At 40.2% G+C, this 25,078-nt stretch overlaps 1 protein-coding gene across 1 annotated transcript; it reads right to left on the reverse strand.

Moving 5' to 3' along the window:
* Window positions 1-13,846: 13,846 nt before the first annotated feature.
* LOC139471154 (forkhead box protein J3-like) lies at window positions 13,847-24,856 on the reverse strand. Its single transcript, XM_071253422.1, has 8 exons — window positions 24,794-24,856; window positions 23,997-24,101; window positions 20,530-20,629; window positions 19,500-19,553; window positions 19,000-19,122; window positions 16,697-16,849; window positions 15,540-15,619; window positions 13,847-14,216 (listed from the first exon to the last, which is right to left on the reverse strand). Exons 2-8 carry the CDS (start codon window positions 24,057-24,059, stop codon window positions 14,103-14,105), a joined length of 687 nt encoding a protein of 228 aa, XP_071109523.1. The 5' UTR covers window positions 24,060-24,101; window positions 24,794-24,856; the 3' UTR covers window positions 13,847-14,102.
* Window positions 24,857-25,078: the final 222 nt, after the last annotated feature.

The raw sequence follows: 25,078 nt of genomic DNA on the forward strand, positions 1-25,078 counted from the left end.
TGTATATTCGTTGACGGTTGTCCGTACACTCCTCTCAGAACAATGAGTTGTTACGATGACGTCTGTTATCTGTTTGGGGGCACGGGGGGCCCAGTCGTCTAAGGCGCCGCGATTCGCTGTGCAGAGTTGCGTCCCTTGGGCACGTCAGAAGCCTATGATTGTGGGTTCGAATCCCTGTCCGCCCCGATTATGTTTTTAGGTTTGTCAGCACCATACCCGTGGCAAACGTCTGAGGCCTCCATCACTTTGGGCTTTCCTCCCACAGTAAGCTGACACGCCGCGATATAACTGGAATACTGTAAAAAGCAGCGTTAAACCCAACTCACTCACTGTTATAAGGGTAACGCTATTTTTCAGGGCATTATCATTTGCAGAAGCCCGAGGTCATATGAGGGCATTGTCAATTTCTGATAACATGCCGGCGGTTTAATGATAATTCTATCCATTTTAGCTATCAAATCTGTTAATACTACAGTGTTTGTTGGGGACAACCTGGAAACACCACGGGGTTATTCTCTGTCGGAGGAGACGTTAATAAGCTGATCAGCGCTATATATACTGAAAGGCAAAAGAAACGTCATGTGGATGTATCATATAAATATCTTTATTTTCAAATGCTTATATATGTAAGTAAAGACATCGGAAAAAGTCAGTGTTTGACCCACATGAAATTAACAGTCTGGGAAATGTTTTTGCGAATTGTGAATTTGGGGAGGCACCAGAAGACATCACAGCTGGGGGGGTCAAAATCAGTACCTGGTGTGGCCACCACGGGCGTTGAGTGTACAGCCACACATCTCCTGTACATGGAGCGGACTAGCCTGTTGATGAAGGCCATTGGAATCATCCAGCAATACCACGGCGGGGAACACCAGAAATGGGCTTCACACATTGTACCCATGTCGGGAATCGAACCTGGGTCTTCAGCGTTACAAGCAAACAGGTTAGCCCCACCGCTTCGTCAGTCATACAGACCCTGAAACAAATATATCCAACAAAGCCCATGCAAGTCTATGATATTGGGCAAGTCTAGAATACTGAAGAATCAGTATCTGAAAATGAAGAAAGCCATGGCTCCTTTTGATTATATTTCATAACAATAATTTAACAACTGGTTTCTATTGCAAAATATGTTCATTTCAGAGACTAGAGGCGAGTCTACCCACCACCCTGCTGCTGCTCATATGATGGGGATGATATGTTTTGTTTGCACGCTGTGCTGTCGAGCCATGTTTGTTTGTTGTCTATATGACGGCGGTCTGTAAATAATCGAGTCTGGACCAGACAATCCAGTGATTGGACTCTATCAACGCAGTTGGTATACGATGACATGCATCAAACCAAGTCAGCGAGCCTGATCCCATTAGTCGCCTCTTATTACAAGCATAGTCACCTTTTACAGCAAGCATGGGTTGTTGAAGCCCTATTCTGCTATTCATATAATAGTGTGGATGTTATGTTTTATTCGCACGTTGCACTGTCAAGCCATGAGATTACGTTGTGAGATGGATCTAGTCGTAATCTCTATCACTCTAGTTGAGACAGTATGGATTTGGGAGTGAGTGAGTGAGTATGGTTTTACGTCGCTTTTAGCAATATTCCAGCAATATCACGGCGGGGGACACCAGAAATGGGCTTCACACATTGTACCCATGTTGGGATTCGAACCCGGGTCTTCGGTGGGACGAGCGAGCGCTTTAACCACTAGGCTACCCGACCGCCCCTTATGGATTTGGGATATACTGTGATGAGTATGCGCTGGTGGGCCATAAGAACATGTGACTGGGCGTCGACACCTGTTTATATGGATACGTTTGAAAGGTGAAGCATTTATATATTCACGTTAATGACGCTGTGTTGAGGATGGTCATGATGTTGCTGATGCTGACGATGTTGATGTCGATAACGATGTCGATAATAACGTGGATGTGCGTTGATGAATAACTAATGAAGTACCCCAGTGTGTTGTGTTGTAGTTGTGTGTTGTGTTGTAGGTGTGTGTTGTGTTGTAGTTGTGTGTTGTGTTGTAGTTGTGTGTGTTGTGCTGTAGTTGTGTGTTGTGTTGTAGTTGTGTGTGTGTTGTAGTTGTGTGTTGTGTTGTAGTTGTGTGTTGTAGTTGTGTTGTAGTTGTGTGTTGTAGTTGTGTGTTGTGTTGTACTTGTGTGTTGTGTTGTAGTTGTGTGTTGTGTTGTAGTTGTGTATTGTAGTTGTGTGTTGTGTTGTAGTTGTGTTGTGTTTTAGTTGTGTGTTGTGTTGTAGGTGTGTGTTGTGTTGTAGTTGTGTGTTGTGTTGTAGGTGTGTGTTGTGTTGTACTTGTGTGTTGTGTTGTAGTTGTGTGTTGTGTTGTAGTTGTGTATTGTAGTTGTGTGTTGTGTTGTAGTTGTGTTGTGTTTTAGTTGTGTGTTGTGTTGTAGGTGTGTGTTGTGTTGTAGTTGTGTGTTGTGTTGTAGTTGTGTGTGTTGTGTTGTAGTTGTGTGTTGTGTTGTAGTTGTGTGTGTGTTGTAGTTGTGTGTTGTGTTGTAGTTGTGTGTTGTAGTTGTGTTGTAGTTGTGTGTTGTAGTTGTGTGTTGTGTTGTACTTGTGTGTTGTAGTTGTGTTGTATGTTGTGTTGTAGTTGTGTATTGTAGTTGTGTGTTGTGTTGTAGTTGTGTGTTGTAGTTGTGTGTTGTAGTTGTGTTGTATGTTGTGTTGTAGTTGTGTGTTGTGTTGTAGTTGTGTGTTGTAGTTGTGTTGTATGTTGTGTTGTAGTTGTGTGTTGTGTTGTAGTTGTGTGTTGTAGTTGTGTTGTATGTTGTGTTGTAGTTGTGTGTTGTGTTGTAGTTGTGTGTTGTAGTTGTGTGTTGTGTTGTAGTTGTGTATTGTGTTGTGTTCAGGGGGAATTAGTATTTCCCAGCAGCCCGTAAAGAATAGAAAAGTGGCTGAAAGCATACGTTAGTTGTTGTTTTGTTGTTTAACGCTGCACTCAGCAATACTCCAGCTATATGACGGCGGTCTGTAAATAACCGAGTCTTGACCAGACAATCCAGTGATTGATATCATTATCATCGATCCATGCCTGACCACCTAATCCCGTTAGTCGCCCCTTAGGACAAGCATAGTCGCCTTTTAGGCAAGCATGGGTTGCTGAAGACCTATTTTACCCCAGTAAGCAAAGACCAATGCAATTGATAGTTTGAGCTGCAGCAGAAGCCGTCAGTAGTGGTACGATGACTCGCAAATCAGGAGCATGATTACACTATCCATACCCGTCAACTCTCACTACAAGCACAGGACACTGGGGAACAGTTCTACTGAAATTCCCATGGGGCAGCTCCACTTAATTTGCATGAGTGAGTGAGTGAGTAAGGTTTTACGCCTCTTTCAGCAATATTCCAGCAATATTACGGCGTGGGACACCATAAATTGACTTCTCACATTGTTCCCATGTGAGGAATCGAACCCGAGGCCTTCGGCATGATGAACGAACGCTTTAACCACTAGGCTACCCTACGGCCCCTTAATTTGTTTGCATTCCAATGGGGCACTTATATTGAATTTGCATGTTTTAAGGTTTTGAATCCTAGCTGCATCAGGTAAATCATCACCAGAAACCCCTCCTTACCTACTACATGGTATAGTGACCTTTAGATGAGCATAGAGTCGATCAGTAATTACCTGTACCCTATACCACATTGTTGGGAACCATTTCCTGTCACAAGGCTGTTCTCTTATTTTCCCCATCAGTACATCATTCAATATTCCATGTCCCGCTACGACAACTGAGTGAGTATGGATTTATAAGGCTTTCAAAATATTTCCTTCAATACCATGCCTGACACCAGAATCGGCTTCACACAATGTACCAAAGTGCGGAATCAAACCTTTAGATGAGCATATAGTCGATCAGTAATTACCTGTATACCACATTGTTGGGAACCATTTCCTGCCACAAGCTGTTCTCTTATTTTTTCCCATCAGTATATCAATCAATATTCCATGTCCTGCCCCAAGCGAGTATGGTTTAATAAGTTTAATAAGGTTTTTCACAATATTCCCCCAATATTATGCCAGACACTGTTCCCTTAATTTCCCCCATCAGTACATTATTCAATATTCCATGTCCTGCAACAAGCGAGTAAGTTTGGTTTAATAAGGTTTTTCACAATATTCCCCCAATATTATGCCAGACGCTGTTCCCTTATTTTCCCCCCATCATCTAATTCAATATTCCATGTCTGCAACAAGTGAATGAATCTGGATTTAAAAGGCTTTACCAATCTCCCACTAGTACCATGCCTGACACTAGAATTGGCTTCACACAATGTACCAAAGTGCGGAATCAAACCTGGTCCTATCTGCATGATGGGCGAACCTTTACCCACAAGGCTAGCAGCCCCCTAGCAGAGTAGAAGTGATCACTGTCAAGAAATAAACAAAGTCTCATTTCAAGGTTTATTCATTCCATTGTTATAGTATTTTACATTGACATTGCCTTTGCAGCTAACTATAGTTAGTGAACTGTCACAAGTGGGAACTAAAACATGATAGAAAATGGATGCCAAATGTACAGGTTTATACAGGACGGATTAGAATCTGCTGATGCAAGAATATGAGCTAATAAACAGTTATTGTAAATGACATGCTGCGAGGACTCAGGATAACATTCAACACGCGGTGAGCAGGAGTGAATAAAGTGTCAATGGTGCCCAAGAAGACTGGCAGGTGCGACATTCTCTGCTGGAAGCTGTAATGTTCATCATACTGGCAAAGGAGGATATGGCCGCGCTTACTGGTTGAAACTTCCCCAGTATAGCCCTGGAGTAACAAGTGAGAAGAGACAGAGTGAGTGAGTGAGTTGGGTTTAACGCCGCTTTTAACAGTATTACAGTGATATCGCGGCGTGTCAGCTTAATGTGGGAGGAAAGCCCAAAGTGATGGAGGTCTCAGATGCTTACCACTTCGGTGAGACCCACGAGCACGGGTATGGTGCTGACAAACCTAGAAACATAATCGGGGCGAACCGGGATTCGAACCCTAATTCATAGGTTTCTGGCGTGTCCAAGGGACGCAACTCTGCACAGCGAATCGCGGCGCCTTAAACGACTTGTATATCGATATTGTTTGTATGGTGAGGTGAGGTGAGGTGAGGTGAGATGATATGGGGTCTAACGTCGCATTCAAGACTATTGCACTTAAATAGCAACAGTCATGCATGCACATGTGTGTGTGTTTTTGTTGTCGCTTGTACTTGTCCAGACTAATGCCCATTTTATTATTCTAGCCCACTTAACATGACAAGGATCATAATCAGGTTGACATAATTATCCAAACCTACAATCTGTGGATCCTGACACAGCCAAGGATCATAATCAGGTTGACATAATTATCCAAACCTACAATCTGTGGATCCTGACAGGGTTAAGGGAGACAACCCTGCAAAAAACTGCAGTGGCTTAGATCACTGGGCCAGCTGCAACAACTGCAGTATTGAGTGAGTGAGTGAGTGAAGTTTAGCACTACTTTTAAGACGATATAGTTGAGGCCGAGTGGGGTTTTATTCCGCTTTCAGCAATATTCAAGCCATATCACGACAGGGGACACCAGAATTGGGCTTCACACATTGTACCCATGTGGGGAATCAAACTCAGTTCATGGCGTAACGAGCAAACGCTTAAAACATTAGGCTACCCCACCGCCCCTTAAGAGGATATACGCCAGTTGTGAAAATACATGGTAGTTCTATATTTAGTCCTGACTTGTATAAAATACTGACCACTGAAGAAAGAGTTATACAAAGTTATACTTCCTGTTGAGGCCATTGAATAAATAAGATACACTGTTACAATTTGTATACTCATCCTCTATATGTCATTAACAATAACTGCATTTGTTCATGAGCCAAACGGGAAACATTGAAATAAACATCGTTCAATGATGAAAATGTTCCATCAAATGAAATACATGTTGAAATATGAATGCAATACATTACTTGATCTCACAGAAGCAGTATTCTCTAAATGTACTGCCGATAAAAAACAAACAAAATTAACAACAAACGTAGATATATATTATTTCTCTATACACGTCATATTTGTGACCATGACTTGAGAGTTGTGGGATCATGACAATGGACAATTCATATGAAACAATGTGTAAATAATTATAAAATCATGGTTAAATTAAAAATCCTTTTTTTCATCTATAAATGTGGATGGTTTAAATATGGACGGACAAATACTGTTAAATACACACAATATCCATTGCATCTTAAAACCGATACTTTTAATAATAAGTAGATTTAAGCGCACTTGTAAATCAAAATAATCACAAAGAAACATGATATCTACCCCTGGTTCCCTAATAGCTGAATTTCACAGCCTATTTCAACAAGTCCTGATTTATTGCAAACATACCTCTCAACCTAACTTAAGAAACATAGCCAGTACACGGTGCAAGACATACTGCTCAACTTTTGAAAGGGATAGTCTTATTATTGAATGCCAAAACAAGCCGATTATTTTGGATGTTTTTAACAGGGCACGATGGCAATCACAACTCCCCTCCTGTAACCTAAAACTACAACAGTCACGGGGTTAAGATACTTTGTGAAACACCCACTCATTATAATCAGATCTTAGTTCTCTCTACCACTAAACAAAGATCTGAGGACATCCCATTACGGGTCACATCAGGACGACCTTTCATCCAACCAATCAGAGCGTCGCTTACCAGATCATGAAAGTGACAGTCGGAATGTGTTTTCTAATTATGCAACCTCGAAATATTTAACAGAAGGTATTCCGAACAACAGTTACAGGTTTTCTGATTATATCCATACAATTTAGATCATCTATAAGCCATTCCAGAATAATCTTAGAATCGAGAATACGTCAAAATATGTTGCAAAGCGCAGTTGCCAGTTTGAAACTAGTGTCGTAAAGCTTGAGAAAGCTGACTTCTGTTTGGCTAATGTCGATTTCTTGTAAGTCATTTCATTGGTCTGTCATAGTTAGTGAAAGGTTGTTCTGGCATGACCAGGGTTTGGGGTGTCCTAAGATCTCTGCTTAGCGGTAGCGAAAACTAAGATCTGATTTTAATGGGATTGTGAAACACCCTGCATGGTTAGTCAGACCCTAGAGAACAAATTGACTCACCTCCTGACATTCAGCATTGTTCTGGGCCCCATTTGAATTATATTTTGTATTTTGTAGATATATATTTTTGAAAAAGATTTCTGGGAGTAAATGTTAGTCCACTGCAAAGTTTACCCCTTAATATACCAACCAAAAGTTGAGCAGTATGGGGTATTACTAAAGACACCGCATCAGAAGGAAATACAGAACACTCAAAGTACACCTGGTTGTCCATCAGGGTCGGAGAACGCTATCAAAGAGGTTATTGAGCAGAAAAACGTACCTGCGTTTAAAAATAAAAGTGTGCATAAAATTAGTTTAGTTCAGAATTTCCCTATAAGGTCCTGAATATATTCCAGATATATCCTACAACAGATTAAACTGTAAACTGTGTACAGTGAATGTCAGCCATTAAACTCCTTCCTGGAGCAAAAAGAAAGCTTGACAACGGAAATAGAACCTGATTTGTTCATAACTACACAAAACATTCTAGACAATTATATCAAAACTTCTTAAATTAGAATATATCTCTGTGGTCCACACAGTAACGATTTGAAACACACAAATACTTTCTGTAACAAGAATATAGTCATCTACCCATGCAACGTATGCATGTATGTGGTTTTGATTGATATTATGCAAATTGGGACTATGCCATGTGACAAATGTATAGCGATAAGAATGTAAGAGTATATTCTAAAGAAGTCAAATATACTTAACATATTTTGAAAAAGCATGGAGATTCAGTGTGTCACAAACACTGAATCTATCTATGTACAGTATAAAACGACAAAACTATGGACGGCTAACAGATAATAAATTAAATGGAGGGAACCCCTAGGTCAAGGTCACAAGGACACGACAACACTGACGTATGTGTAGCAAGTTTCACATAAAACAGATTGAAACCTAGTTTGAAGCTACAGCCAATTCTAGTCAACAAATCACTGGGTGTCAAGTATGTCCCTTTTAATAAACAAAATTATTGTTGGTGCTTTTAAAGAATTCAGTCTTTGCCCTGGAAACAAAGTGTCAAATATGTCGCTTATCACCGACTCTATGAAGGGCCTTGAGTTGATGAACAGCTGAAGGTCAGTTGAGGTGATGTAATGTGGTCAGGGAAGTAGTACGATCACAATCAAACCTAAATACTACCTTCCATACCACATTACAATCTGTTTAATATCAATCTGTACCATCAACCCTATAATCAATGGCTGACTTCAAACACTTAATGATAGCTGTAAACTAAGAAAATATAGTCTGTTAGATAATTGAACTATTTAACGGAATGTATCGCATCTGTAATGGCTAATGATAAATAATAGCAAAAGTGATGGATAACGGAAATAGCGTGATGCACACCACGGCCAACACAAGGTGTGCTGTGACAATATTTACTTAAAAACACATATTTTCGTGTGAATGAACTGTTACAGCAAACAAATGATTTACCAAAGATTTTATGGCACAAAGAGGTAGTAACTAAACAGAGGAGTTACCTCCCTTTGACCAATAAGCAGTTGGAACTACATTCCATGTAAACAGCCTGCAAATGTCAAATAAACAGAAAAATAATATTATATGTGGATGCAAAAGCCAACTTGAACACTGATATAATCAAGAGTTCAACTGAGAGTTTGACTGGATTCAAAGATCACCGCGTTAATTTCTGGTGGTGATCTGGTGTGCTAGTTGTGGACGGTTAGCATGATATCACATGTAAAACAGAGAGGGAATGCTGATCACTGGGAGGCTCTGACAGCAGTATGCACCAAACACTCACATAAACAAGGCTAAAGGTCAAGTTCTATTTACCGTATTTGGCCAAATAAGCGCCCTGGATCACATGATAACAGGAGAGGGGAGAGTGAACGAGGCAACTTTCAGCAATATTCCAGCCATACCTCTGCCGGCCGACACCAGAAATGGACACACATTGAATCAAAGTGGAAAATCAAACCCAGATCTTTCGCCTGATGAGCAAACACTTTATCCACTAGACTACCCAACCACCCCTCTCATACTGGTGAGTTACTTGTTTCATGGGATTATTTGTAGACAGTTACTGCAGCCCCTTAGCGAAAGTCCACAATCAAACATGTAGTACTATCTCTTTCATTTCTGCAGGACTGGAGCATGTATAGGTATCATCCTCATCATGAAGGGGGGGAGAGTGAATGGTGTTTTACGACACAATCAGCTCCTCCATGGTGGCCTGGAGACAACCAAGTGTGGGCCGTGGTAGAGGGCACCAGCATCCATCCTGTCAGAGCCCAGTGACACACACTCAGCCAGGAAGAGACAAGCACAGGGTACGGGGGACCTATTCTGACCTGGATGTCCCCATGGGGAGACAAGCACAGGGTACTGGGGACCTATTCTGTCCTGGATGTCCCCATGGGGAGACAAGCACATGGTACCAGGGACCTATTCTGACCTTGAAGTCCCCAGCGGGAGACAAGCACATGGTACCAGGGACCTATTCTGACCTGGAAGTCCCCAGCGGGAGACAGGCACAGGGTACTGGGGACCTATTCTGCCCCGGAAGTCCCCTGCGGGAGACAGGCACAGGGTATTGGGGACCTATTCTGACCTGGAAGGCCCCATGGGGAGACAGGCAAGGGTACTGGGGACCTATTCTGACCTGGAAGTCCCCATGGGGAGACAAGCACAGGGTACTGGGGACCTATTCTGACCTGGAAGTACTTTCAATCAATTAGACATTATATCTAAAAAATGCAATTATTACTTAAACAGTTATACACTGGGAAATGAGTCCAAATGTTTGATGTCATGTATCTCTGTAATAAATATCCATTGAAGCTTGTCAATTGTATGTTTGTGTTCCTATGATACTGTAGTTTCGAAAAAATAATGAGACATTTATCAAGTATTAGGTGCTTATGAAGTGGGGCACTTATTAGGCCAAATACATTCTGTTCACAAAGACAAAATTATAGATTGAAAAGTCAGAAAAACTATTGATACATTTAATAATTTCATCCATGACATCACCATCAACACGATTGTTTGACAGTTTGCTTGTCACCCTAGTTTAACATACAGTGAGTCAGATTAGCATCTTTGGTAAATTAAGAGTAGAACATTATTAACATTTTATCCTTTCTGGGACCTGAAATAATGATAAATTTCCAGTCATCTCTCTAAGTGACCTGAAGATGTATTTGTCTAATGTACCAAGCCATAAGACGAAGGAGACACCCGAAGGGGTTCACTGCCCGATGGAACTACAATATATTGTTGAGACCAACACACATGTCCATACTGGGACCACATTAACACACCCAGAACATACACGACACTTGACACTTGTCATGGTAAGACATATTCCACGGTCACCTTCACCTAGCATGTTCCAAAGCACCTATCTTATCTAAACTCAAAACTATAAAGGACAATTCAGTTACTCAAACAATGAATCCAGAGTTCCAGTTGTTCTGGATCATGCCAAGCATCATGAACATGAAGCACAAAGATGATATTTATCAATGGATTACCATGATAATGGACGCAAAGAAAAGATCAGTAACTATTGTTTGACACAGGATTTCTCACATTCCATACAACGGAATATCCACTTAATGACCTCAGTGTGACTTGTTTCACAGAGTGGTACACAGTAGGTTAGGTTTCATGTCATCAACAACATTCAACACAGTGAACGATGTACGCATCATCAACAACATTCAACACAGTGGGCGATGCTCGCAGCATCACCAACACTGACGACACAGGGACACTGAACAATTTTGATTAAGTAAGTCTGTTGTGGATGGGATCTCCACACAACACGGGAGCATCTGGAGAAGTATGTGTACATCCCACGAAGATCCACACACCACGGGAGCATCTGGAGAAGTACGTGTATTCCCACGAAGATCTATTTCAGATTTGCTTCAACAATTATGAAAGGATTATGTATCTATAAATTTCACATTTCGTATAAACTTGTGTGAGTGAGTACGGTTTTACGCCGCTTTCTGCAATATTCCAGCAATATCACGACAGGGGTCACCAGAAATGGGCTTCACACATTGTACCCATGTCGGGAATCAAACCCGGGTCTTCGGTGTGATGAGCCACCACTTTAACCACTAGGCTACCAGACCGCCCCCCGCATAAACTTGAAAATAATTAAGCATGGCAGGGGTCACCAGAAATGGGCTTCACACATTGTACCCATGTCGGGAATCGAACCCGGGTGATCATATAGGATAAAAAGGACACATTTGCCTGTTATTGATTATGTAGTATAACAAAAAGATTAAAATTAAAATGAACGTTAAACCTTTCATGCCAAGTTACAAGTACACTAACACATATACATGCTCTATGCAAACATTCTTCAGGTTAATAAACAGACATTGTTTAATATTATTAAAAATCATCATCCAAGCATCTCTTAATACTTGATGTTCTGAAACAGGTTTTCCATCGGAGCCAAAACACAATAAAGAAACAAGAAATATATACAATAATCAATCTCAGGAACAATCAGGCATATTCCTTGTCATATTGTATATACAATATTGAAAATAAACTCAATCTGGGGAAAAGCAATGTATGGAGCATTTTCATTCTCGGCAGAATGTCGTCTAGGAAATAAATAAAAACAAATATAGGATTCAATAAAAATGTACATTCCCAATCTGACTTGTCATGTCCATTCATGCAAGATCATATTGCCAGCTGTCATCGACACTATAAGATTTGACCTGTCACAAGTGAGCTTGCATGAAATTGACCTGATACAAGTGAGCTTGTATGAAATTGACCTGACACAAGTGAGCTTGTATGAAATTGATCTGACACAAGTGAGCTTGTATGAAATTGACCTGATACAAGTGAGCTTGTATGAAATGGATCTGATACAAGTGAGCTTGTATGAAATTGATCTGACACAAGTGAGCTTGTATGAAATTGACCTGATACAAGTGAGCTTGTATGAAATTGATCTGACACAAGTGAGCTTGTATGAAATGGATCTGATACAAGTGAGCTTGTATGAAAATGCCCTAACACAGTGAGTTGGATTGAATTTGACATGACGTGAGTGTGTGGGAGTGAAATTGACACGACACAAGTGACGTCTGCTGACACAAGATAAGAAATGGACTTGAAACAAATGACCTGATGTTCAGAATCACTGCAACATAATATACAGTAGAATTTTGTTCTTGCAACGAAACATCAATTTTTCATTCCGAAGTGGCAATATTTATTCTCAAATACTAACTTACAAACAGTCACCAGTCTCCTACAATATGACCTATTTCATCCAATAATATCACGACAATTAATGTTTCGATGTTATATTACATGTTTCTGTAATTCCATGAGCATATTCAAATGGTACTGCTTCTTAAAAAAAAGCCAAAACATTGATTTTTTTGTTGGTTAAATGTCTTTGGGTCCCAGTTCTGGCAGTTCATGAAAACCTCTTCTCATCATGCAAGACTTGACACACTGCAGGAATCGACAGAGAGGGGACACAGAGCAGCCAGATTGAAAAACCTTGGCCAGCAGAATGCATTCTGTCATGTAATTTAATAGACAAAATGACTTGTGTGCTTCTCTTTGAACAAAATGTAAACAATGTTGGAGATTCTAGGTACAAACTAATATCAAGTTGTTGCGGCCTAAACTGTCAAAGCCTGTATTTAAAAACTACAGGTGACCATTATGGTTATCGTAGTGAGATCATTCAATGGTTTATCATAACACAAGTTATGACAGCATTCGTTTTCAGCTGTAATATATTTACTTTCAAAAACTGACTACTGCACTATGCTACACGTTTCAAGTCACATCCGAGAATGCATTGACAAAATCTCTCTATCCGTGCATAGAAGAGTTGAAGAATGGCATACCTATCTCAATGAATAACTCGATGAATATTTTAGACAAAATGTACAGAATTTCCTTAGTTAGTTTCACAAACTCGAACTTTCCACACACGATCAGAATAAAACCATCACAATTCAATTTACAATACATAAGCTCCACTACACACTTTTTACAAAATACCAGAATTAGCTACATATCCACAGTTGGGGCCAAGCTATCTAGTACAGTAGCCCTGATGGGGGCTAACATCTAACTCTGGCATCCCTGGTTCTCCTTGCATCTACACACACTGTGACCGAGGTTGACACACAAAGGAACCCTACAACCCGAGGAGAGGAGAGGCAGAACATAGGACTGGCGCCGCGTTGTTGGACTCGATATAAACACTGGAGGAGAAAAATACTTACAACAATGTCCAACTGTCATTGCTAACAATGGAAAAATAAATAAAAACCAATGGAAAGTAAGAGAGTAAGATTGTGTTGACGCAAGTTTCAGCACTGTTCCAGACGTATCCCTGTCTACCCCTGAATAGGCTGGTCCCATTGTACCCATGTGGGGAATCAAACCCAGGACTTGGTCATGAAGAACCACCACTTTAACAACCCGACCACCCTGGAGTTGAAGATTTAACCAGGCAGAGGCCGGGGTAGTAGCTCCGTACAATATGGAAACTGTCACAGTTTTTGTTTCCATATGAATCCATATGAAACACAAAGATGGAGTTTGATTCCATGCACAAAATGTACAAACTTCGCATTTCAAAACTTACAAAACCTCCAAACAGACTTTTTCTTGTCATTACGTTGAAATGTTAACGCAAAACTATGAACTATTTCAAAACAAGGGAAATAAAAGATCTTTGCTGGGTTAACAGAAGACAATAACAATTGAATATATATATGTTATTTACAATCAACAGAATATTTACAAAGCACATTGCACCATATAGTCCTACCACAAGGCAACACGTCCTATGTCCAACCCTCCTCTCCTTGTATAAGCAGTATATATGAATATCAACAAATGGTTTAACTCTGTGAGCAGCATGTGAACTGTCACATGGTCTTCAATGAGGCTTCTGATTGGATGAGGTGATGTGATGTGATGGCAACACGACTACAGCAGCTTGTCCCAGTTGAAGTCGTCATCGATGTCGTCCGAATGGTGATATTGTGTCCCGGACGGCAGTGAAACCACGGTCTGACAAGATGAGTAGCTTTCTGAAGCATTCTGGAACAGAGTTGGTTTTTTATTATTATTATTTTGTTGTTAGTATTATCATAACTCAAAATTAAGCTGGCTTCTGGGATCCCTGAGCTTTGCGCCAATTTCACTCGAATCGAGGGATCCTCCAAACTTTTAACATTGGGACACAGATAAGGAGTGCAATTATATATCGAACTACCAAACTATCACAATTGCTTTCCCTACAATAGTTCTATATCGATAGGAATTTCAAACGCCAATAGCATCGTCGATAGTATACATAACAATCGATATTTTCAATAGTTGCAATAAGTTTTCAATACATATTTTATGCAAATTTCAACCTGCCTGTGTGTTGGTTAGCGAGGATTAGAACAACTTCAGATTAGAGTTACTTCCCTTTGGTTTGTGTAGTGGCAGGGAGGAAGGTAGACTTGGAGGTTGTCCACAATACCTTATTCATTTCTGTTAGTGTGTGGACTACTGTTGCAACACAATCGCAATAGTGAAAATAGCTCCAATAACCACCCTGGTACAGACCTCTAGAGTATACATACTGGCATACCAATATACTCATCAGAGAAAGTTTGGTGTTCGATTGAGAGATTTGATTGAGTGAGTGAGTGAGGTTTAAATCTGTTCAGTCACAGGCTAATGTTGGAGGAATGACTGAAGTGATTCAGATCGTAGACATTCACCACTTTGGTGAAACCCACGAGTAGACATGTACATATGGGTTTTGTTTGTTTGTTTGTTTGTTTGTTTGTTTGTTTAATGCCGCACTCAGCAATATTCCAGCTATATGATGGTGGTCTGTAAATAACCGAGTCTGGACCAGACAATCTAGTGATTGATATCATGAGCACTGATCTACGCAACTGGGATATGATGACATGCATCAACCTGATCCCATTAGTCGGATCTTACGACAAGCATAGTCGCCTTTCACGGCCAGCATGGGTTGCTGAAGACCTATACTAACCAAAATCTTCACGGGAAACCCAGGAGTAGAAATGTATAGTGCTGACAAACCCAGGACCATAATTAGAGCAATTCTAGGACTATAGATCCTGACAGACGATTGGGGCACCTTGAGATAAAGGGGCAATCAGTGCCTACATCTGGGATTCAAAACCATGACCATCAAATCCTGGCAAAGGATTCCAGCACTTTTTGTCTTTTATAGAGTTTTCTCTTTCAGAAAAGTTTAATTTAAACCATTTCCCTATTTCATATGTAAACAGAACAACATATGGCAGCAATTGGGACAAACAAATATATCATCAAAAATTGGTAAAATGAAATCCTGCTCTTTCTCTCTTAAGGTAAGTGTAAGGGTGCCCTTACTGACGGAGGCCCTCCGTCGGCCATGTTCAGCTGGCTGCTGCTCACCGAGTTACTGCTGTTACAGAAGCCGTTTCCAGGACCTGAAAGAGGACAACACAACATTTAAAACTTCCATGAGGACCAATAAGAGTCAACAACTTGGTGAGCAGTATTACAGTTATATAACAATATTGTTATCGAGAGTGTGATAATGTTCCGTATCCCCCTAGCCACATCAGCAGTTTCCACTGTTATAGTGTTACTTTAATAAAGATAGCTGGCATCAGTGCTAGTCATCCCATTGGCTGTAAGACTATGACTGACACATCACACAGCAGACTTCCCAACAGGTTAATCTCCAGGGCCTGTTCTACAAGGCGATCACAGAGCTACGACAGTCACGAGTCTGTGTTAAAGTATGGGAGTAAGATCGTCTTAATGCTACGATCGCTTTGTGGAACGAGGCCCAGCTCCCAAGGACAGATGAGGATAAGTGGAGATGTCAGATGGGGGATGTGTTATCCACAGTTGCTTAGCAACCATACACAGGTTTGAGTGTCAATCCTATTTTCAATTCACAACACAGATCTTACCTCAAAACCATGGTTTGAGCATAAAATACAAGTGGTTTAAGCATCGTTAAGAATGACAAGAGACTCAAGGGAACAAGGGAAATCTTCTGAACACTTTAGGAACAAAAAGAACTACAGACAGGGTGAGTGAGTATAGCACTACGCCGCATTTAGCAAAATTCCAGCAATATCACGGCGGGCACACCAGAAATGGGCTTCACAAATTGTACCCATGTGGGGAATCGAACCCGGATCTTTGATGTGACGAGCGACCGCTTTACCCACTGGGCTACCCCAAGGCCCCTTTGTGGGAAGAAGCTTGAAGGGTGTAGGTCTTGCACATTTACCACCCAGAAGCATAGGGATGGTGCTAATAAACCCGGGTCTTAGGTGTGACGAGCGAACACTTTAACCACTAGACTACCCCACTGCCCCTGATGTGGGGAAAAGCAGGAAGTGGTCTTGCATGGGCATGGTGCTGACAAACCTAGCTACAATTAAGGTTGAATCTGGAATCCTAACCTATGCTCATAGGATTCTGGTGCACTAAGGGAAGCAACTCTGATGTTACTAAAAGTTACAAACACAAATCAAACCCAAACTTACCTGATATACCACTGGTACTACTTGACTGGTTTTGACTCTGCAGGAGTGATTGATTGAAGAAATTGTTTAGAGAAGATGCTAAATCGGCAAACTGTTCTGGTTTTAACGACCAGTTTGCTGGGTCCTCCTGTTTCATAGTCTCCATCAGGCCTGCTTGTGCAAAGAAAAACGTCTTATATAATGATAATGGTCAGTGTTAGTAACCGAGCGTGATGCAAGCAGAAGTGTGATGGTTAGCTCAGACGTGAAGACAGCGGATGGAGGCGGCCATTTTGGATGAGAGGCTCAACTGTAGATGACATGCTGGGGTGGTGGACCTCAGTGTCAATTCAAATAATTTCACAGTTCCTTGCATTGGACATTGAGGAGAAAATGGGTTCAGAGTTTCACAGCTTTTAACAATACTCAAATTACTAATTGCGATTTGTATATTAACGTGTTGCCTCGGGCCTTTCTCTACAATTTGTAATGGATTTTGAATCAGGAGGACATAGGAAGGGAGATAACTCAAGAGTTAAATTTTCCAAAATATCAACAGTTTTCAGATAAAGACACTGAGCTTTGGTAATTTACGTGAGATAGGAATTGCTCTGGACAGTTGAGGCTTTTTCAAGGTAGGATCTAAATTCAAGGACTCTTGACAAGACCTAAAAGTTCCAGGCCATTGCAAGGGAGTGCAAGGCCTTTTCAAGGTAGAATCTAAATTCAAGGACTTTTGACAAGACCTAAAAGTTCCAGGCCATTGCAAGGGAGTGCAAGGCCTTTTCAAGGTAGAATCTAAATTCAAGGACTCTTGACAAGACCTAAAGTTCCAGGCCATTGCAAGGGAGTGCAAGGCCTTTTCAAGGTAGAATCTAAATTCAAGGACCCTTGACAAGACCCAAAAGTTCCAGGCCATTGCAAGGGAGTGCAAGGCCGTTTCAAGGTAGAATCGAAATTCAAGGACTCTTGACAAGACCTAAAGTTCCAGGCCATTGCAAGGGAGTGCAAGGCCTTTTCAAGGTAGAATCTAAATTCAAGGACCCTTGACAAGACCTAAAGTTCCAGGCCATTGCAAGGGAGTGCAAGGCCTTTTCAAGGTAGAATCTAAATTCAAGGACTCTTGACAAGACCTAAAGTTCCAGGCCATTGCAAGGGAGTGCGAGCCCAGTACTCTATCCGTTATCAAGATACCTATGGTATGCATTCTGATGGAGATGGTGATGAATGGAAAGAAGCGAGACTATGACAGGGTCACGCTGAATTGGAGATGGGTTTCAAAGGTTCAGTTACGTGAGAGTGAACACTGCAGGTGAGGTGAATCCACACACACACATATCAGAATATTAGTAGGTAAGGAGTATATATCTCCAGATGACAAGCCAGAACCAGAACTCCAATAGATAGATTATACAGAATGATTATCTCCTGATTAGCAGATGACTACACGATGGATAGATTATACAGAATGATTATCTCCTAATGAGCAGATGACTACACGATGGATAGATTATACAGAATGATTATCTCCTGATGAGCAGATGACTACATGATGGACAGGAGCATCAAGAATATCCACACCACCATGTTTGTTATTTGTCTAACTCTGCACTCACCAATATTCCAGGTACAGTTGCTACATAATCAAGTCTCGGACATAAAACCAGTGGTTGATGTCATGAGCAATCGATATCGACAGGGTGTGAGACATACAGTCAACCAAGTCACCAAGTCAGACCAACCCATCGATAATTGTCTGTTTGATGTTTAACGCCGCACTCAGCAATATTGCAGCTATATGACAGCAGTCTGTAAATAATTGAGTCCGGACCAGACAATCAGTGATTGACATCATGAGCATCGATCCACGCAATTGGGATACGATTACATCCATCAACCAAGTCATCGAGCCTGACCACCAAATCCCGTTAGTCGCCTCTTACGACAAGCATAGTCACCTTTTATGGCAAGCATGGGTTTGCTGAAGACCTATTCTATCCCAGATCTTCACGGGTCTGCACTGTAAGTACTTATGAACACACAATGCCATTTAGAAAGTGGTCAAAAGTAACCTCACCCTGGCACTGTGGGTTCGAATCCCAGATGTGACTCAACCCCAAAACGTACTGGAATCTGTACTTTACTAAGAAAGTGTTATCCCAAATATAACATTTGTAATGTTAGTATTTAAATGATACCATCCAAAATTATGAATAATTTTCTATTTGTTGAGGTAAATTATGATTGAACACTGTTGTCGGCAATATCTGAAACACTTCTATGTCTGTAACATTCTTGTAGTTAGCCACAGATCCCAAAAATACCTTGAAACTGGGTCATGTCGATATTATTGAGGTCACTCCCCGCTCCAGCCAATCGCATGCTCTCTTTCAGCGAGTCCAGGTTCTGTAACCACTCACTGGTGGAACAATTCAAACTGGGAATGCCTGAAAATAAATCAGCAAGTTTTATTCAATCAAAACTGTTTGGCACCATGAATTATTATTTATAAGTGAGAAAAATATACTGGAGTAAAAAATCTACAACATGGAATGTGTAGGCCTGATTGGTTTCTTGCCAGTGTATTCCAAAGTCTGGTTTATTCCAAAAGTCTGGTTTATTCCAAAGTCTGGTTTATTCCAAAGTCTGGTTTATTCAACATCATTACGTCAGATAGGAGGAATGGCTAAATGACCCTTTGGTAAGACATGGTTCCTACAAAACTTTGAAGCAATAAGTTGGTCATGGAAATCACACTTTACATGGATAAGATTACCTATCATCATCATCATCATCATTATCATCATCATCATCATCATCTCACCTGTCCCACTTTGGCTCTGTGAGATGTTTCCATTGAGGAGAGCATTCAAGTTACCTGAAACAGAGCAGAGCGTTGGGTAGACTGGCACAAGTCTCTAAGGCAATAATTAATAGTCTAATTCATAAGTTCTAGATGAGGTAAATAATAAGAACAAGTTGTCCCTAAAAGAGACTGGATTCCTATATCTAGACTTGCCTATTAGGAGGATAATATTACTACACATCCATGGACTTATCTTTCAGTACAGTCTTGGAGCAAGGCTAAGGGTTGAAAACAAAGCCTTATTCCGACTAATCAAAGGACAAAATTTGTTGAACAGTTCTCCTGAAAACTGTTTCCCAGTGAAATCTACACCTGACGATACATACACGATACGTCTAACCATGTATCGATTTATGGATTAATTCTGTATCAATATTCTAAATTTATATTTGGTACATTTTGCAATAATACAATATACTTCTACTAGCATTACCTGATCATGTGTCACTAAACATTATGATTCATCTCATTGCATGCAACCATCAGAACAAACCTAAATCAACCAGTCGTGCAAGATAAACACAAACTGCTTGCAGGAACATGGACAATAATAAACAACAACAATAAAATAAACAAACAAAAAAACAAAAAATAAAAAGCAACAATAACAAATAAATAAACAAACAATAACAACAATAATAAAATAAACAAATAATAAACAACAATATTATATAACAATAATTATAATTAATTATCAAATAATAAACAAATAATAACAATAATAACAACAATTATAAAATAAACAAATGATAAACAACAATAATATATAACAACAATAATTATAATTAATTATCAAATAATAACAATAATAACAACAATTATAAAATAAACAAATAAGAAACAAACAATAACAATAAACAAATAATAATAAACAAACAAACAATAACAATAAACAATTAATAATAATAGCATTTCATGTCTAATATTTCAATTATTTGATTCAGGAAATGAGCAGAGAGTGCTGGTAATCCTGTGTTACCATGGTTACCTGTAGAGTTTTCAAAGACGGACTTGTAGAGGTTAACAAGATTGGCTGATGCATTCATGTCATCTGGATTTCCGTTACTTTCAGAGAAATTGCAGTTACTCTGAAAATAGAACAACATATAAACACACTGGCATTTAAGAGTTGCATAACCTGTATCAGATTCAGAAGGAAAACCAAATAAGATTATAAAGACGAGATGGCAGCCCTACAAAAGCACTACCAACACCAAGTTCCCTTTCAGTGGCTTAGTTTACGAGAAAATAATCTTAATCCTTGGATGTAAAACAATGCCTAGCAGAACAAAAATTACAATTTAAACGGTAAATCATCATGTCTGGTGGTGTCAAATTCGTACTGACCAAGTTTCTCATCACCCGGTACGGCGTAATTATTTTCTACGCATAATATTCAAAAAAAATTTCCAAAATACTGAATCCCCTAGAGGGGTGTGCACATTATACTCGGGTGTGCACTATATTCAAGAAAATAGGGTACCCTGAAGATGTTGGCATTGACCACATTATCAACCACTGGTTCACAAATGTCAGAGGTGTAGGGAGGTGAAATGGGGCATGTCACATTCCAGATTATTGCACCTACACATCAACATGCATGCACATGTGTGCGTGACTGCTCGTACTAAGTGCAGACTAATGCCAGCCCACTGAGACAACCCGCCGCAGTTTAGCCACACCCAACTCAGACACAGCATACTGACTCCAAGCCAACAGTCTGTTTCTCCTGCATATTGTTGTATTTACATCACAGGTATCAACTTAGCTATATAGAACTTGCACCAGTGCTACCTAGTATTGAAAAATGCAATCATATATATATGTCTCCATGCACCAAGTTTGAGAGCGCCCTGGGCACTTATTATGTCAAATAAATGAAATTTATTTTGCATTTGAAGACAATGTAATGAAATGTATAATCAAATGACAAATGTTTTGTTTCTGTTCCCGCGGATCGACCATGCAGCCTTCATAGCCCAGTGAGTGTACCACCAGGACACAGAGGCGCTGATCAATCACAACGCTGTTAAGAATGTCTTTTTCAAGTACCGTACAACAACAACAACAGATATTTTACGCCCGTTTCCTGAGGTTCATGGAAAGTGTGTTTGAAACAAAAAAATGTTGATAAATGTTTTAAGTTTCTTTTTTCAATTTATAAGTTAGATAAAACACCTTCACAGCGGTAGAAACTAACAGTTTTCGTCCACTAGTCCTTATAATGATAACATATAGCAAAACCCTTAAAAATGGCAATTTTCTACTAGTCCTAGTGATACCTTTACCATTGGGCAGTTTGGCAAGGACTATAGGACTAGTGCCTTTTTCTAACCCTGCTTCAGGTTTTTATGAGGTTTAAAAACCTCATTCTCTAGGATAAAACATCGGGGCTAAAATAAAAGCCCCTTGGTTTTATCCATTGGCTTTGGGTAATTAATCTCATAAAAACCCTTTGATGTGTTTTATCCTACACATAAGTACCAGACCTATTTCAGCCTCCAGATTCAATTAAATATTACCTGACCAACCATTTCAATATATAAATACCCACACAGTACATTCACAAATCTAATTCAGCTCCCGTAACACAAGCCATGACACCTGAGTCCTACAAAAACCTCCCCTCCACCTGCCACGTCTGCCCCAGAAAGTACCCCCAGCAGCTATTTTCTACCCAGAGATCTTTATAAACATCTTATGTGACCAAGTGGGTCCCTGTTGGCATTTTGCCATTCTCTAACCAAGTCAATGGCATTCAGCCAATACTATAGTAAATATTATTTTTACAACTCTGAAAGGGAGATTATGTTGTTTGATTATTCTGAAAGCACAAATGGAGTTAGAAAATGGTCCATGTCTCGGGATAAAGACACTTGGCATACCTTATTACCGAGTAAGTACGTTTGAATAGGTTTATGTTAGAACACACTCCAGCCAGTTCTAAACACACTGAACTCGGGGTATTAATTATTAGACAGAGATTTCATAACTTTTGCAAATATATTCCCACAAGTGAGTGTGTGAGTGAGTTGGGTTTAATACGGCTTATTTATATACTGTGTGTCAGATGTAGGGGAAATGCCCAACGTGACGCAGGACGTTTATCACTGCAATAAAACCCACATTCTCTCATGGGGCTGATTATCCTTGACACATAATCAGGACAAACCAACGATCAAGGTTCTTGCATGGGTTTCTGAGACCTATTCTCTACCTGGCTCTTCACGGGTCTCCATGAGGAAGTCTTTGGTTGATATATTTGCATTATTATCATATTTTACAATTATTTCTACACACCCAGCCTATATCATAAGAAAAAAGACCTGTGAAGACCCGGGGTAGAATAGGTCTTCAGCAACGCATGCTTGTCGTAAAAGACGACTATACTTGTCGTAAAAGACGACTATACTTGTCGTAAGAGGTGACTAACGGGATCAGGTGGTCAGGCTCGCTGACCTAGTTGATGCATGTCATCGTATCCCATGATATCATTCACTGGATTGTCTGGTCCAGCCTCGATTATTTACATATAGCTGGAATATTGCTGATTGCATGTTAAACAGCAAATAAACAAACAAACAAACAAACAAACAAACAAACAAATCATAAAGAAAAAAATGATAAAAAATATTAGACAGGGAAATACAATAAAATATCCCCAAACCAGTCCAACTTACACACTGTACTAACTGTGACAAATGTCAGTATACTGCCTTGGTCCTCTAGGAAATAAAGCCTGTTATTGAGCTTTGCTTTGTGAAACAAGTCCTGCTTCAGGTAATATGAATCAAACCATCTGCCTATAAATCCACCAGCTATTTATCCAGTGGAACAGTATACACTTTGTAACAGTATATAGGTAGGGGAATATAATCAATACTGCTTGCACTCCAGGACATTTCCTAATACATCGCTATTAATATTTCATGCCTGTACCAAATCAACGACTGATGTATGTTTGAAGGTAGATTAAAAATCAATACCACTTTCACACATCTTTACTTCCGCTATTTCAGATTGACCAGGTATTTCATGCCACACCAGAGCAGAACCATATTTCTAACTCATTACGATTAAAGTTATAACGGGAAGTGCAGGTCTGAAACTTTGTGTTGAAATCAACTGTAATCTTGATGCCGAAAGCCCGGTTCAGAAGAGCTATCTGAGCCAATTATAGGAAATGCATCAAATAATATAATGAGCAATGTCCTACACCCTTGACCATCGCCCGAATATCGCCCGACCATCGCCCGACCATCTCCCGACCATCCCCTGACCATCGCCCGACCATCGTTCGGCAATCGCCAGACCATCGCTCGGCCATCGCCCGACCATCACCACCATCCCCTGACACCAAGCAGCGCTGGGGACTAATTCTAACCTGGTACCACAATGCCATATATATCTAAAACGTTTTGTTTTTTCGGTTAGACAATATGAGAAATAACTTACTTGATTTTGAGGTGAGGGAGGAGACACTTGCACATTGACGGCTGTCAACGTCTGGGGCGGCATCTTAGTGACACCAAGCCCTGGCTCCGGACTGTACGGTGATGCCTGCAATACCAGATACCAGTCAAGTGACCAAGCTGTCATACACAAGGCTGTTATCGTATATCAATGCACGGTCCGGCGACAATACATGGTTAGATTTTAACCAGGCAGGAGGAATTCTATTTTTTTTACTACATTTTAAAAGAAATTGTTCAAGGCATTGATGTTTTAACTGTCCAGGCTTAATACACAGTTGAATATTAGGAATGTGAATCTGATATATTTTATCCAGCAAAGAAGGAATTTTCTTTTAATCATCTGTGGTTGCTTGGCGACAATAAATAATGACTGGGATGAATCTAATATTTTATCATGGCATTAATTGCAAATACATTTTTTTCAGTACCATTCTAGTTATCAGGTTCAAAATGATGATCAAGAAGTTTTAACTGATTTCTTTAATTTAGGAAAACACTAAATTTTAAGCTCTTAACATAAGGGTCATTCTCAATTTGGATCACTGCATCGCAACAATATAAGTGTTTTCAAAATGGAGCAATCCCAACCACCTCCTTCACATGCATGCACGCCACAAATGAAGGAGTTCATCACAGTTACTTTGACACCATTTTGGAACAAGAATTAATTCACGTAAAACATTCCTAAAAAATATTTGTCCTATGACAATCCCTGCCACACCCAACCCTGAATGTTTACCGGTCGTCCCCTTAGTTCTTCAGCAGCTGTGTACTCACCCGATCGTTCAGCCTCGGCCTCTTCTTGTGTCTGGCAGGGAGGGGGTCTTCAGGGGGGTTGCTGTCTATTGCCCAGTACGACCCCTGAAAGTAACAATGAGTATCATCATAACTAGTGGTTGACAGCGTGAATGAGTGAGTGAGTGAGTGAGTGAGTGAGTGAGTTTTTTGCAATGTTCCATCAATATCATGGTAGAGGACGCCAGAAATGGGCTTCTAACATTGTACCCATGTCTGGAATCGAACCCGGGTTTTCAGCGTAATGGGCAGACGCTTTAACCACTA

Source organism: Haliotis cracherodii, unplaced genomic scaffold (assembly GCF_022045235.1).
Source record: "Haliotis cracherodii isolate W230 unplaced genomic scaffold, xgHalCrac1.p SCAF_22, whole genome shotgun sequence".
In the NCBI taxonomy this organism is placed as follows: domain Eukaryota; kingdom Metazoa; phylum Mollusca; class Gastropoda; order Lepetellida; family Haliotidae; genus Haliotis; species Haliotis cracherodii.

What these genes read in the sequence shown, in the direction of transcription:
- LOC139471154 (XM_071253422.1), bottom strand. Translation starts at nt 24,059, where the DNA reads ATGCCGCCCCAGACGTTGACAGCCGTCAATGTGCAAGTGTCTCCTCCC. An exon ending in ACAGAGCCAAAGTGGGACAG is followed by an intron (nt 19,123 to 19,499) that starts GTGAGATGATGA and finishes ATTTATTTTCAG; the next exon opens with GCATTCCCAGTTTGAATTGT. An exon ending in TAGTACCAGTGGTATATCAG is followed by an intron (nt 15,620 to 16,696) that starts GTAAGTTTGGGT and finishes GTCCTCTTTCAG; the next exon opens with GTCCTGGAAACGGCTTCTGT.